The 14,558-nt window shown below is 47.1% G+C and overlaps 1 protein-coding gene and 1 long non-coding RNA gene across 5 annotated transcripts; one reads left to right on the forward strand and one right to left on the reverse strand.

Moving 5' to 3' along the window:
• Positions 1 to 2,728: 2,728 nt before the first annotated feature.
• Positions 2,729 to 3,642, reverse strand: LOC112135394 (uncharacterized). The gene is made up of 2 exons (XR_002916672.2): positions 3,419 to 3,642; positions 2,729 to 2,975 (listed from the first exon to the last, which is right to left on the reverse strand). It is a non-coding gene; the product is annotated as an uncharacterized LOC112135394 (long non-coding RNA).
• Positions 3,254 to 9,966, forward strand: RFX5 (regulatory factor X5). Of its 4 annotated transcripts, none has more exons than XM_002810241.4 (11): positions 3,254 to 3,396; positions 4,002 to 4,119; positions 4,275 to 4,403; positions 4,647 to 4,680; positions 5,423 to 5,505; positions 5,764 to 5,883; positions 6,075 to 6,194; positions 6,333 to 6,414; positions 6,718 to 6,919; positions 7,156 to 7,256; positions 7,419 to 9,966. In XM_002810241.4, the coding sequence occupies exons 3-11, from the start codon at positions 4,288 to 4,290 to the stop codon at positions 8,409 to 8,411; spliced, it is 1,851 nt and encodes a 616-aa protein (XP_002810287.2). In that variant the 5' UTR covers positions 3,254 to 3,396; positions 4,002 to 4,119; positions 4,275 to 4,287; the 3' UTR covers positions 8,412 to 9,966. The 4 variants fall into 4 exon arrangements, with proteins under 4 accessions (XP_002810287.2, XP_009242724.2, XP_009242726.2 ...); XM_009244449.3 differs by having other exon boundaries at positions 3,257 to 3,396; positions 4,002 to 4,126; XM_009244451.4 differs by lacking the exon at positions 3,254 to 3,396 and adding an exon at positions 3,599 to 3,853.
• The last annotated feature ends 4,592 nt before the right edge of the window (positions 9,967 to 14,558 follow it).

A 14,558-nucleotide genomic window follows, 5' to 3' on the forward strand; every position in this document is an offset into this window, starting at 1 on the left:
AAAAATTAGCCCCGTGTGGTGGCAGGCTCCTATACTCCCAGCTACTTGTGAGGCTGAGGCAGGAGAATCGCTTGAACCTGGGAGGCAGACCTTGCACTGAGCCGGCCGAGATTGCGCCACTGCTCTCCAGCCTGGGTGACAGAGCAAGAATCCGTCTCAAAAAAAAAAAAAAAAAAGGAACGGGCCCCAACACATATTAGGCTCTGTATAAATACTTGCTGTTATATGATGCTTATCCGGACAATTTTTATTGTTACTGCCCAAGGTAAGGACCATACCTTATTCGGCTTTGTATCCCTAGCTCTTAACACAATGCCTGGAATAAATTAATAGTTCCCTCTTTCCTATCTCTAGCCTTTTCTTTCACTCAACTCTACCTTCTATAGTGCTGTCAAAATCATCTCTTTTACTATGTGCTATGTACTATGATACTTTCTCCCCCCTTACTAAAGCTTCCAGTTTTTCCCTATTATCTGCAAATTTTTAAGCTAGATAATTTACCCAAAACTCTATTTGCAACCAAAGTGCTCTAGGTTCTCCTTCATACCAAACAGTGGTGTTAGGGCTATCTTTCCATCAGTCTATATCCATATTTGGCTTGCTATTTATTTATTTATTTAGAGATGGAGCTTTGCTCTTGTTGCCCAGGCTGGAGTGCAATGGCACGATCTTGGCTCACCCAACCTCCGCCTCCCAGGTTCAAGCAATTCTCCTGCCTCAGCCTGCCGAGTAGCTGGGATTACAGGCATGTGCCACCACAACTGGCTAATTTTGTGTTTTTTGTTTTTTGTTTTTTTTTTTAGTAGAGACGGGGTTTCTCCATGTTGGTCAGGCTGGTCTCGAACTGACCTCAGGTGATCTGCCCACCTCAGCCTCCCAAAGTGCTGGGATTATAGGCGTGAGCCACCGCACCCAGCCGGCTTTTTTTTGTTTTTGTTTGTTTGTTTGTTTTGAGACAGGGTCTCACTCTGTCACCCAAGCTGCATGACAGAGTGGTGCAATCATAGCTCACTGCAGCCTCGAACTCATGGGTAATAGTGATCCTCCTGCTTCAGCCTCCCAAGTAGCTGGAACCACAGGCATGCACCACCACACCTGGCTGTGTGTGTGTGTGTGTGTGTGTGTGTGTGTGTGTGTGTGTGTGTGTATAGCAAGACGGGGTCTCACTTTATTGCCCAGGCTGGTCTCAAACTCTTGGCCCTAAGCAATCTTCTTGCCTTTGCCTCCCAAAGTATTGAAATTATAGGCACGAGCCATCATGTCCAGCCCGTTATACCCATATTTGTTTATGAGTATCTGCAAATATGTATACATGCAGTCTAAGGCAGTGCTCAAAACAATCAGCTTTGAGGCAGACTGCCTGCCTTTGGATCCTGATTCTAGCACTTTCTACATATGTGACTAAGGACAAGCCCCTTCACCTCTCCACGTTGGTTCCCTCATCTGTAAAATGGAGACAGTAATAGTCCCCACTTCAGAGAGTTGCTGTGGGCATTACACGAGGTGTTTAGCATTTGGTATGGCGTCTGATACATAATAAACACCAAATAAATTTTTGTTTGTTTTTGTTTGAGACGGAGTTTCACTCTTGTTGCCAGGCTGTAGTGTAATGGCACAATCCTCCGCCTCCCCAGTTCAAGTGATTCTCCTGCCTCAGCCTCCCGAATAGCTGGGATTACAGGCATGCGCCACCACGCCCGGCTAATCTTGCATTTTCAGTAGAGATGGGGTTTCTTCATGTTGGTCAGGCTGGTCTCGAACTCCCAACTTTAGGTGATCCGCCCACCTCGGCCTCCCAAAGTGCTGGGATTACAGGCGTGAGCCACCACACCTGGCCTAATAAACACCAAATAAATTTTAGCTGTTATTAGAAAACCTGGCCAGGCGCAGTGGCTCACACCTGTAATCCCAGCACTTTGAGAGGCCAAGGCAGGTGGATCACCTGAAGTCAGGAGTTTGAGACCAGCCTGACCAACATGGTGAAACTCTGTCTCTACTAAAAACACAAAAATTATCTGGGCGTGGTGATGCACGTCTGTAAACCCAGTTACTTGGGAGGCTGAGGCAGGAGAATCGCTTGAACCCAGGAGGCGGAGGTTGCAGTGAGCCAAGATCGTGCCATTGCACTCCAGCCTGGGCAACAGAGCGAGCCTCTGTCTCAACGAAAAAAGAAAACCTTCTTACCAATGTATCCTTATTCCCCCGACTCCACAATCTCCTGGGTTCCCCCAGCACTCATAGAAGCTGGTAATAGGGAAAGTAGGCTGTAAAGGGCAATGGTGATGAGCTCAGGCAGCACTGCTGTCTTCTTTACAAAAGCACATTAATGATGAGCCTGGAGAACATATTAGATGTCAGGATGGCAAATACAGTTTTGGTTGTAACATGTCGGCTGTGCAAAACAAAATACATCCATGTAAGAGGCTTTCAACCTGGAGTCCATGACCTCTCTGAAATTAGATGCAAAACTTGGTCTCTGTGTGCATTTTTCATGGTAGAAGGTCCATTGCTTTCGTCTGATTCATAACCTTAAAACGTCTTAAGTAAGAGGGTTAAGAACCCATGACCTATTCAGTACAATGTTCCCTGAGTGTAAAAAGTTCCTGTGGCATCCAGCACCCCCATGGGAGTCCATCAAAATTCCAGGGTTCACCGACTGCAGAACTATGGGGATGCAAATGCATTCGCAATTCTTTGGAAGGAAAGTACACACGGGAAACCAAGGAACACTAAGAGGGAAAAAGCATTTTAGTTTAATGGGTACAACTGCTGAGGTTTTGAGGCCTCCATCAAGAAGGAAAGAGAGCCCAGATTGCAGGTCTGTTGCGAGTAAGTGTGTCTGCAGGTTGTATTAGGCATGTGGTGGTGGTGATGGTGATGGGGGTGAACTTCCATCACTCCTACCCATCATTTTCTAGTTATTTTATCATCCATTGATTCTTCCCTTCCGGCAGCTCTGAGAACCGTAGACTAAACTGAAACACAAAAGGGGAGGGCAAAAGAAAAGACAGTTCCAAAGGGAACCAAGCGCCCGTTCTTTCATTCTGCGGTCCCTTTAAGAGAAGAACCTCTTGGGACCTGCAGTCCCAACCGACCCCAGTTTTAACCGAAACCCAACCCGGACTTCCCCCTCTTGACTCAAATAAGACCAACTTTGGATTTTCCCTCCCCTATTGACCAATCAGATTCTGTTACCAGGCAGACTTCAGCGGCCGCCGGTACGAGCCCGGCGCCTTCTGTCTCCGGGTGGCAGCAGTGACCAATGACAGAGCAGGCCGCCCGTGTATCTAGGCAGATCGCGGCTGTTACAACCATTCAGAAAAAGGAAAATAAAGCAACGCACGAGCCGGCTGGGCCAGGACCTTGGGGCTGGGCTGGAGTGAAGGTGGCTACGAGGTAGTTTCTCTTTCTCCCTTACCTTTATTGTTGCTTGTGTTGGAAGGCGACTGTTCAGAGGTAGGGAGGGGGCAAGATGAGTTGGGAGGAGAACAGAAAAAGATTGTAGCTGTATTTTCAACAGCTTCTTCACCCATGTGCACGTGCCCGGAATCTGGGACCCCATTCCCCTGCCGGGTTTCTGACGCCCAGCGCATGAGTTCCGCTACCCCGCCCCACCCCCGCTCCACTTTGCAGAAACCGGGGATTGAATGGAGGGGGAAGGGAAGGAGGTGGGGGCGCGCCTCAGGATGGGCTGTTGTGGGAGATGACGTAGGGGCCGGCGACGTGAGGAGGGGGAGCAGCGGGGGAAGTCGTGGCGAGATTAAGTAATGAGAACTTGGGCCCAGTTTTTTTTCCAAGCCTAGAAGGGCAGAATATGTTCGTATCCTTTCTGACCTCCCAGGCATATGCAATGGTGAGGAGTATTTTTGAGAATTAGAGAACTTTGTTTTGTGGCTGTTATTGTTGTTTTTGAGGGGGAGGAGGGCAGTATGGGGTCAGAGGCAGAAATGAAAATTTCTTGCTAACATGGATTCCCAATCCCCCTATCTCTTCCTTTACAGTTTTCCATATTTAGGAGACTTCAGAAAGGTGGGGCAGATAGAATGGAGATGGCAAAGACCTCTTTGGGTATATATGGGCCTGGCGAAGTAATGGAATAATTTCTAATTTTCGGAGAAGGCAAGTGGTGAGAAAAAGACCACTGGGGAAATTCGGAGGCTTTGTTTCTGTTTCTCTGCCTTTCTGGGTAAAAAGATGAGGAGTGCCCTGGGGCCTTCTGGGGAAAGGAAGGCCAGTGTGAGTTACATCTTTATGCCTGTCCCTCTCAATTCTAGCCCTCATGCCGGGATGGCAGAAGATGAGCCTGATGCTAAGAGCCCCAAGACTGGGGGAAGGGCCCCCCCAGGTGGTACTGAGGCTGGGGAACCTACCACCCTTCTTCAGAGGCTCCGAGGTACCATTTCGTAAGTACTCATCACATCTCCAAATCCTGTCCAAGACCTGAGTATAGATCCCTGCAGCACTTCACTTTGGCTGTGGATGAACTGCCTCTCAGCAAGGGCATGGGAACAGAGGGAGATTTTTGGCCATGGTAGCAATTCTTGAGCAACTGCTGGGCATTTCAGTCCTTTTCCCTCCCTAGCAGTCAGATAAAGAGACGGGGAAAATCTTGTGTGTGACCTCCAGCTTTCTCCTCTTCCCCACAGCAAGGCCGTGCAGAACAAAGTAGAGGGGATCCTGGTAAGTGTGTTGGGGAAGAGGGCAACAGAGGGATGGAAATGCTGAGGGAGGAGGATGTGAGGATGATGGGCATCAACAAAACGTTGATGTGGGAGAGGTAGGGTTGTCTGCCTTGACAGAAGATAGTTGGCTTTGCAAACTTGCTGCCAGTTTGACTTTGTGCCTCTCACTTGATCTCTGTGAGCACTTGCGTAGAAGCCCGGCAGAGATGAAGTCAGAGCTGATCCCCTCTACTCCCCTCCTCGCCATGGTAGCCTATAGGGCTCCTCAGAGCACCTAGCGTCAAAGAATTTCTTTTTCTTTTTTTTTTTTTTTTTTTGAGACGGAGTCTCGCTCTGTCACCCAGGCTGGAGTGGAATGGTGCGATCTCGGCTCACTGCAAGCTCCGCCTCCCAGGTTCACGCCATTCTCCTGCCTCAGCCTCCCGAGTAGCTAGGACTACAGGCGCCCGTCACCACACCCGGCTAATTTTTTTTTGTATTTTTAGTAGAAACGGGGTTTCACCGTGTTAGCCAGGATGGTCTCGATGTCCTGATCTCGTGATCAGCCTGCCTCGGCCTCCCAAAGTGCTGGGATTATAGGCGTGAGCCACCGCACCTGGCCTTGTCAAATAATTTCTAAGGTCCTTTTTCAGTCTGACACCCTGTAAGTCAGCTAGACTTTGGGGTGGGGATCAGAGGGTCCTACACTGGGTCGTTCTTAGCCTTATTATTTCTCCTGCCTCTGTTCTCTTCTACCTCAGCAAGATGTACAGAAATTTTCTGACAATGACAAGCTGTATCTCTACCTTCAGCTCCCCTCAGGACCCAGCACTGGAGACAAAAGGTAGGTTTGATGGTAGTTTTAGATGGCAGAGGTTCTGATTCTTAGAGAAAGGTTCACTGGGAAGGGGTGAGGTGAATAGGAAGACTCGTAACTGCTGTCCTTGATGAAGAGGAAAAGTCCTCGCCCTGACTTGGTTTACCAGGGAAAGGTAGATTCTGGGTGAACTAAATTTGGTCCAGCACTACTGAAGTGGTAGTTTGGGAAGAACCAGGACAACTGTTAGGGTCTTAGTAATGCTTGTTCCTTTTGTTTCTGTAGCTCAGAGCCAAGTACACTGAGCAATGAGGAGTACATGTATGCCTATAGGTGGATCCGCAACCACCTGGAAGAGCACACTGACACCTGTCTGCCAAAGCAAAGTGTTTATGATGCCTACCGGTGGGTGGAGGGGTGGGTGGTGGGGTGAGTGGATTGGTGGGCATAGGACCCCCTCACCCATGAAGAGCTTCCTGCCTTGATAAAAACTGCCTTCTTAAAGGGTTCCTCACACTTGATCCCTAGGGACTCTTCGAGCCTACCCATGGCCTCCTTCTCTGAGTATCTTCCCACTCTGCTCCCCTCTCACTCAGGAAGTACTGTGAGAGTCTTGCCTGTTGCCGCCCACTCAGCACAGCCAACTTTGGCAAGATCATCAGAGAGATCTTCCCTGACATCAAAGCTCGAAGGCTTGGTGGCCGGGGCCAGTCCAAGTATCCTTGACTAGAGAGATTGGGGTTGGAGGACCTGGGAGGAAGACTTAGGATGTGGAGAGCGAGGAGTGGAACAGCTTAACTTGCTCGAGGGGCTTGGAGATCGCCATGTGTTGGCTGCTCTTTAACTTGCATCAGATATTGCTACAGTGGCATAAGGAGGAAGACCTTGGTGTCTATGCCACCCCTGCCTGGACTTGACCTAAAGGGTTCTGACAGTGTAAGTATCAAATCACCTTCCAATTCCACTCTTCTCTCCCAGGTAAAAGTCAGAGGTCTTTGGGGCATGTTTTGAGGGCTAACAGCCTCAGTCATTATGTACATAGCTTCTAGGTATGATGTTCCCTTCTGCCAACCCTGTAGCTGAGGCAGAGGATGAAGAGAACTCGGGGGCTTCTGCAATGGGATAGGTAGAAGCTACTACTATACCCAGTCTGGTCTCAGCTTTGGTCAATAGTCTTTGGTCTCTGACAAGAGAGGGGGCAATTTGGAGTGTGACTGGGCATGTCCTTCCCCACTTCAGCCGGAAATGGGCCCAGAAGTAACCCCAGCACCTCGAGATGAACTGGTGGAGGCAGCATGTGCCCTGACCTGTGACTGGGCAGAGCGGATCCTGAAACGGTCCTTCAGTTCCATCGTTGAGGTCGCCCGCTTCCTGCTACAGCAGCATCTCATCTCTGCCCGATCTGCACATGCCCATGTGCTTAAGGCCATGGGGCTTGCTGGTGGGTTGACCCTCTCTTATGTCTCAGCAGCCCTGAGCCACTTTCAGCTTCAGTGGCCCTCCCACACTAGAATAGAGACACCTTGGATTTGCCCTCTCCTCCTGGAGACCCTTCTAAGACATGCTTTAGCACCCCATTTCCTGTCTCTACCAGTCAGTCAATCAGAATTGCCTCACTCCCCTATTCCTCAGTTTCCTCCTCACCTTCCCTCTATTACCTTTTTGGCACCTCTGCAGAAGAGGACGAACATGCACCTCGGGAACGGTCATCTAAACCAAAGAATGGTGTAGAGAACCCAGAGGGTGGAGCCCACAAGAAGCCAGAGAGACCTGCCCAGGTAAGGAAGTCAGTGGCCCTGACTTTGCTGCCCTGGGCTGGGGGTTAGTATATCCTTCTCCAGTTGGGTCCCTTGCTTTCCCACCTCCTGTGCGTCTGGCGTCTATGTTTCCCCCAATATTCAGTCTTCACACCTTACTGTGTTCCTCTCTTTACTTTTTAGCCTCCTAAGGATCTGGAAGCCCGAACTGGGGCCGGTCCTCTCGCGCGTGGAGAGCGGAAGAAGAGTGTAGTTGAGAGCTCGGCCCCAGGAGCCAATAACCTGCAGGTTAATGCCCTAGTGGCTCGGCTGCCTCTGCTCCTTCCCCGGGCCCCTCGCTCACTTATTCCGCCAATCCCAGTCTCTCCACCTATTCTGGCCCCCAGGCTTTCTTCAGGTGCCCTGAAAGTGGCTACACTGCCTCTGTCTAGTAGGGCCGGGGCACCCCCAGCAGCTGTGCCCATCATTAACATGATCTTACCAACTGTTCCTGCTTTGCCTGGACCTGGACCTGGGCCTGGGCGAGCTCCACCTGGGGGACTTACTCAGCCCCGGGGCACAGAGAACAGAGAGGTAGGCATAGGTGGTGACCAAGGACCACATGACAAGGGTGTCAAGAGGACAGCTGAAGTACCTGTGAGTGAGGCCAGTGGGCAGGATCCACCAGCTAAAGCAGCAAAGCAGGATATAGAGGATACAGCAAGTGATGCCAAAAGGAAACGGGGGCGCCCTCGAAAAAAGTCAGGTGGAAGTGGGGAAAGGAATTCTACCCCTCACAAGCCAGCAGCTGCCACGGACTCTGCCCAGTGCTCAAGGTTACCATGGGACACGTGGGGCTCAGGAGGGGAAGGCAACTCAGCTGAAGGGGCAGAGAGGCCAGGGCCAACGGGAGAGGCTGAAAAGGGGGCAGTACTTGCCCAGGGTCAGGGAGATGGTACTGTTTCCAAAGGAGGAAGGGGCCCCAGTTCCCGGCATACCAAAGAAGCAGAAGATAAAATTCCCTTGGTCCCCTCAAAAGTGAGTGTCATCAAGGGCAGCAGAAGCCAAAAGGAGGCTTTTCCTTTGGCAAAGGGAGAGGTAGGCACTGCACCACAGGGTAATAAAGACTTAAAGGAGCATGTGCTTCAAAGTTCCTTATCCCAGGAGCATAAAGACCCCAAAGCAACACCCCCATGATATAGGTCTGTGGGGAAGAGTGTTTATATCCCTACGTTAACTTTGCCTAGTAGAGGCCCTTCTTTGCACTTGCTTCTCATTTGGCTATTCTTTTCCTAAGGAAGTCCATTCTCCTCTGTATAGACAGCTGAGTCACCCAGTCTACTTAGTACCTGGTTGCTGCTTCTGACCTTTTCAGCTTGATACCCTTGGCTTTAGTGTAACCAATAAATCTGTAGTGACCTTACCTGTATTCCCTGTGCTATCCTGTGGGAAGGTAGGAATGGGCTAAGTATGATGAATGTATAGGTTAGGGATCTTTTGGTTTTAAATCACAGAAAACCTAATTCAAACTGGCTTAAAATAAAAAGGATTTATTGGTTCATGTAACTGGAAAGTCCATAGGTAGTGCTGGCTCCAGGTGAAGCCTGACCCAGTAGTTCAGTATGTCTCTAAATACCGGACTGACTTTTTTCTCACTGTTGCATCTTCTGTAGGACCATTTAAGTCTGGGCCACTTAATGGCTGCCAGCATTCCTAGGATTACACGTTTCCCCATTTATGTCCAATCAGAAAAAGAAGGCATCTTTGTACCAGAAATCTCAGCAAAAGCCCTAATATTCACACTGATTAGGCCTGGGTCACATGTCCACCCTGACCAATGACTGTGGCCAGGAGGATGGTACGTGCTAATTTGCTTATTCTACATCATGGACAACACCTTTGGGGAAAAGGGTGGGGATCAGCCTCCCCAAAATCACATGGATTCCCCAAGTGGAAACTAGGAGCAGGGAGTTGCTTGGGTGGCCGCTGACACCAGGCTACTATTATTTTAGCTTGCTAAGTTGAGATCAGCTAGACCTGCTTTCTTTTCTCCTCAGTCTTGCATTTCCCTCAATACAAGCTGTAGCCTCTTTCCTCTTGTTTCTAGTCTCAGAAGGAAGGACAGGGAAGCCATTCTCCTCTAGGGACTCTCCAGTCTCATTTAGATGATAGTCCCTTTTTTTCTACCTCCATATTAGAGATGGAGCTCCTTCCTTTTCCTGTTTCTTAACTTTTATCTTCTCCTCATTCCTGCTTCCCTATCTCTCACCCTATTGCCAGTTCCACCAACTAGAGTGAAAGACTTCCTAGCCATTTCATTAAATCTATTCTGTATCCACCAGGTGGCAGCGTCTTGTCATGTGTCAGGACTTAGGACTGCGGGGTTTAGGTTAGATGTCATGGAAAAAGCTAGCTCTGTGGTCAGGCGGCACCAATGAGAAAGGAATGCAGACCCTCCAGATGTATCCTTGGGAAAAGCAGTAAACCAGCTAATATTTATTGAAGACCTACTTTGTCCTCTACATAGGGTAGCTTCTGTCAGGGAATCTTGGTTCTTCCCAAGAAACACTGATTTTCTTTCAGGGAGACTTCATGTGTTCATTTATTTCCACCACAGCAGATTTTAAGAAATTATAATATGTAATATTTGATATCTATAAAGAGTATATCTAACGTGAATAAATTATGAAGCATACTAATGAGTACCTATGACCCATAACACAATTTATACATTAAAACATTTGAAATACCATTGTGTTTGTGTTCCTCCCTAGCCTGTCCCCCGCCTCTTCTTAGCGGTAACCACTGTCCTTAATTTTTGTGTCTATTATCTGCTATAGATTTTTTTTAACCATATATATATATATAATTTTAAAAATGTGTTTAATTCTGCTTGTTTTTTAGCTTTACAGAAAATGTTATACTTTTTTTTTTTTTTTTTTTGAGACACAGTCTCACTCTATTGTGAAGGCTATAGTGCAGTGGTGTGATCTCGGCTTACTGCAACCTCCACTTCCTGGGCTCGAGCAATCCTCCCACCTCACCCTCCCTAGTAGCTGGGACTACAGGTGCCTGCCACCATGCCTGAAGTTTTGTATTTTTAGTAGAGACGGGGTTTCACCATGTTGCCCAGGCTGGTCTTGAACTCCTGGGCTCAAGCCATCTGCCCGCCTGGGGCTCCCAAAGCGCTGGGATTACAGGCATGAGCCACTGTGCCCAGCTATGTTATACCCTAATAGTCCCCTGCAGTTTGCTTTTTCTCACTTACCATTGTTTCTAAGATTCATCCATGCTGTTGTAGATAGCTATGATTCATTCATTTTCATCTGCATAATATTTTATCAAGTGCATAAACCACAAGTTATTTATCCATTCACCTATCAATGGATATTTGGGATGTTTTCAGTATTCTGCTATTTCAAACTGCTACTATGAACATTCTTGTACATGTTAGTGCCTTTGTTTTCAGTAAGATTTCTAAAGAGGCTTCTCCCATGGTCCTTTGGTTTATATACCCTCTGAGTTGGGAACTGTTCCCTCTTGTCTTATTCTCTGGAAGAGTTTATATCAGATTGAAACAAACTGTTCCTTGAAAGTTTGGTAAAACTCACCTGTAAAGCTATCTGAGACTGATGTTTCTTTGTGGGAATAATTTTAACTATTGATTCCATTTCTTTAATAATTATAGACTGGGCTTTCTATTCCTTCTTGAGTCAGCTTAGGTAAAGTATTATTCTAGGGTTTTGTGCATTTCATGTATTTTTTTTAAACACAAAGTGCATATATTTCTTCTAGTTTCTTTTTTTTTTTTTTTTTCTTTGAGACAGAGTCTCGCTCTGTCTCCCAGGCTGGGGTGCAGTGGCGCGATCTCAGCTCACTGCAAGCTCCGCCTCCCGGGTTTTATGCCATTCTCCTGCCTCAGCCTCCCGAGTAGCTGGACTACAGGTGTGCACCACCTACACCCGGCTAATTGTTTTTGTATTTTTAGTAGAGATGGGGTTTCACCGTGTCAGCCAGGATGGTCTCGAACTCCTGACCTTGTGATCCACCCGCCTCAGCCTTCCAAAGTGCTGGGATTACAGGCGTGAGCCACCGCGCCGGGCTCTTCTTTTTTCTTTTTTTTTTTTTTGAGACAGAGTCTCGCTCTGCCGCCCAGGCTGGAGGGCAGTGGCGCAATCTTGGCTCACTGTAACCTCTGCCTTCTGGGTTCAAGTGATTCTCCTGCCTCAGCCTCCGGAGTAGCTGGGATTACAGGTGCATGCTACTGCGGCCAGCTAATTCTTGTATTTTCAGTAGAGAGGAGGTTTCACCATGTTGGCGAGGCTGGTCTCAAACTCCTGATCTCAAGTGATCCGCCTGCCTTTGCCTCACAAAGTGCTGGGATTACAGGCGTGAGCCACTGCTCCTGGCCTTGTTTCTCTTTTATCTCTGTTCTGTGCATAGGCATATCTTCCTTTTCATTTCTGTTGTTTACTTGTGCCTCCTTTTTTGGTCTTGATCAATTGCACCAGAAATTTATTTTACCTATATATCTTCAGATGCTACTTTGAGCTTTGTTGATCCTCTCCCTTATGTATTTGTTTTCCATTTCATTAATTATGGATCTTACCTATAGCTATCTTTTTTATGCTTTCTTTAGGTTTAATTTTATGTTCCTTTACAACATATTCATTTTGACACTTAGCCAGTTAATTTTCAGGCTATCTTCTTTACTATTTTAAGTTTTTAATAACCTGTTTCTCTACATTCCACAAGTTTTTCTGTGCTGTATTTTTATTACTTAGTTCTAAAAATATTTAAATTACCTTTATGACCTTTTACTCATGAACTATTTAGAAACCTTATAAACTTCCAAATATCTGGAGATTTAAAATTATATATATATTTTTTTGAGACAGAGTCTCACTCTGTTGCCTGGGCTGAAGTGCAATGGCGTGATCTTGGCTCACTGCAAGCCTACCTCCCGGGTTTAGGGCATTCTCCTGCCTCAGCCTCCGGAGCAGCTGGGACTACAGGTGCCCGCCACCACACCCGGCTATTTTTTTGTATCTTTTCATAGAGACAGGGTTTCACCGTGTTAGCCAGGATGGGCTCGACCTCCTGACCTTGTGATCCGCCCGCCTCAGCCTCCCAAAGTGCTGGGATTACAGGCATGAGCCACCGCGCCTGGCCCAAATTGTATCTTTTTGATATTGATTTTTAGCTTAATCATTTGTGTTCAGAGAATGTAGTGTCTATGACACCAATTCTTTGAAATCTGTTGGGATTGTTATTTTATATTCTGCAACATCTTGGATGTCTAAATCCATTTTGTTGTTTTCTGCTGAGTCCTGTCCATGGTAGCTTGTTTACTTGTATACTTTATATTTTGGGTGTTTTTGTTTTTTGTTTTGAGATGGCGTCTTGCTCTGTCACCCATGTTGGAGCGCAGTGGTGCAGTCTCAGCCCACTGCAACCTCTGCCTCCTGGGTTCAAGGGATTCTCTTGCCTCAGCCTCCCAAGTAGCTGGGATTACAGGCGCACGTCACCACACCTGGCTAATTTTTGTATTTTTTAGTAGAGACGGGGTTTCACAATATTGGCCAGGCTGGTCTCGAACTTCTAGCCTCAAGCTATCCACCCGCCACGGCCTCCCAAAGTGTTGGGATTACAGGTGTGAGCCAGCGTGCCTTGCCTATTTTATATTTGGGGTTTTGAACTCATTTTTGTTAAATTTAATCTGTGGGAATTCTGAGGACCTAAATTAGGAATACTTCTCTCCAGAGAGGATTTGCATTTGCATAAACCTGGGACTATATTAGCCCCTTCAAGAGTCCAGGTTTAATTCAGGAGTTGCAGGTTTTTCTTCTCTTCCCTTGGCCTAGGCCCAAGGCTTAGACTATGATCACAATGCTGACACTGGCATTTGTCCTTAGGGTAAACCTGCTTCTACTATTCCATATTGCTCTTCCTTTATATAGGTTTCAACTTTCTTTTTTTAATTTTTTTTTTTTTTTTTTTTTTTTTTTGAGATGGAGTCTCACTCTGTTGCCCAGGCTGGAGTGCAGTGGCGCAATCCCAGCTCACTGCAACCTCCATATCCCGGGTTCACGCCATTCTCCTGCCTCAGCCTCCCGAGTAGCTGGGACTACAGGCATCCGCCACCACACCTGGCTAATTTTTTTTATTTTTAGTAGAGACGGGGTTTCACACCGTGTTAGCCAGGATGGTCTCAGTCTCCTGACCTCATGATCCGCCTGCCTCAGCCTCCCAAAGTGCTGGGATTACAGGTGTGAGCCACCATGCCCGGCCTGTACTTTTTTTTTTTAAGTGATTTCTCTTTCTAATGAACTCAGCAATGTGCTAAAAAGTATGTTTGCTGTAATTTATCTAGGATCTAGTTGTATTTTAATGGGATAGCACTTTCTCTTATCCATGCTGCCAGAAGTAGGAATCCTTTACTGTGGTTTTGATATTTTCCCTCTTGTTTTTTAAATGTCAGGCATTTGTTAGAAGCTGGTTTACTCAGACCCCAACTTTAAACATTCTAGCTGGGGAGACAGACAAATAAATGATCACAGCACGGTGTGAGTTATATAAGTAGTGAGCACAGAGTGCTGTGGGAGCCCAGAGAGAGATCGTGTGTGTCAGGCAAGAATCAGAGATGACTTCCCTATAGATGTTGAGTAGGAGTTAGCTGCACAAGTCAAACTCATAAAGCAAGGACAAAACAACGTAAGACATATCATAAAACAAAAAGACCTAAGTCATGATACTTTACCGCATAAAAGCTGTAAATTCAGAGACATCAGTTTGGGCTGAGTAATTTGTGAAAGCTTCATGGAAAAGGCAGGTTTGAGTTAGGCCTTTAAGATAAGTAAGAGCTTGGATAGGCGAAAAAGAGGAGGACATTATAGGAAAAACGGGTGTGGGGATGTGGCATGGCAGTACAACCCAAAGAGACCTCTCAGGCAGACGTGATGTGTATGAACAATAGTGAGAAATAAACTAGAAGAAGTCTGGGTGTGGTGGTTCATCCCTGTAATCCCAGTACTTTGGGAGGCCAAGGCAAGAGAATCACTTGAACCCAGGAGTTAAAGCAACATAGTGAGACCCTGTCTCTACAAAAAAGCTTTTTTAAATTAGTCAGGCGTTGTGGTATGTGCCTATAGTCCCAGGTACTCAGGAGGCTAAGGTGGGAGGATCACTTGTGCCTGGGAGTTCAAGACTGCAGTGAGGCCGGGCGTGGTGGCTCATGCCTCTAATCCCAGCACTTTGGGAGGCCGAGGCAGGCAGATCACTTGAGGTCAGGAGTTCAAGGGCAGCCTGACCAACATGGTGAAACCTAAAAATATAAAAATTAGC

Source organism: Pongo abelii, chromosome 1 (assembly GCF_028885655.2).
Source record: "Pongo abelii isolate AG06213 chromosome 1, NHGRI_mPonAbe1-v2.0_pri, whole genome shotgun sequence".
NCBI lineage: Eukaryota > Metazoa > Chordata > Mammalia > Primates > Hominidae > Pongo > Pongo abelii.

Excerpts from the sequence above, each read along its gene's own strand:
- RFX5 (XM_002810241.4), top strand. The coding sequence starts at position 4,288 with ATGGCAGAAGATGAGCCTGATGCTAAGAGCCCCAAGACTGGGGGAAGG. Across the intron at positions 5,884-6,074 it reads AGTGTTTATGATGCCTACCG|GAAGTACTGTGAGAGTCTTG; the intron begins GTGGGTGGAGGG and ends CCTCTCACTCAG. Across the intron at positions 7,257-7,418 it reads AGCCAGAGAGACCTGCCCAG|CCTCCTAAGGATCTGGAAGC; the intron begins GTAAGGAAGTCA and ends TTTACTTTTTAG.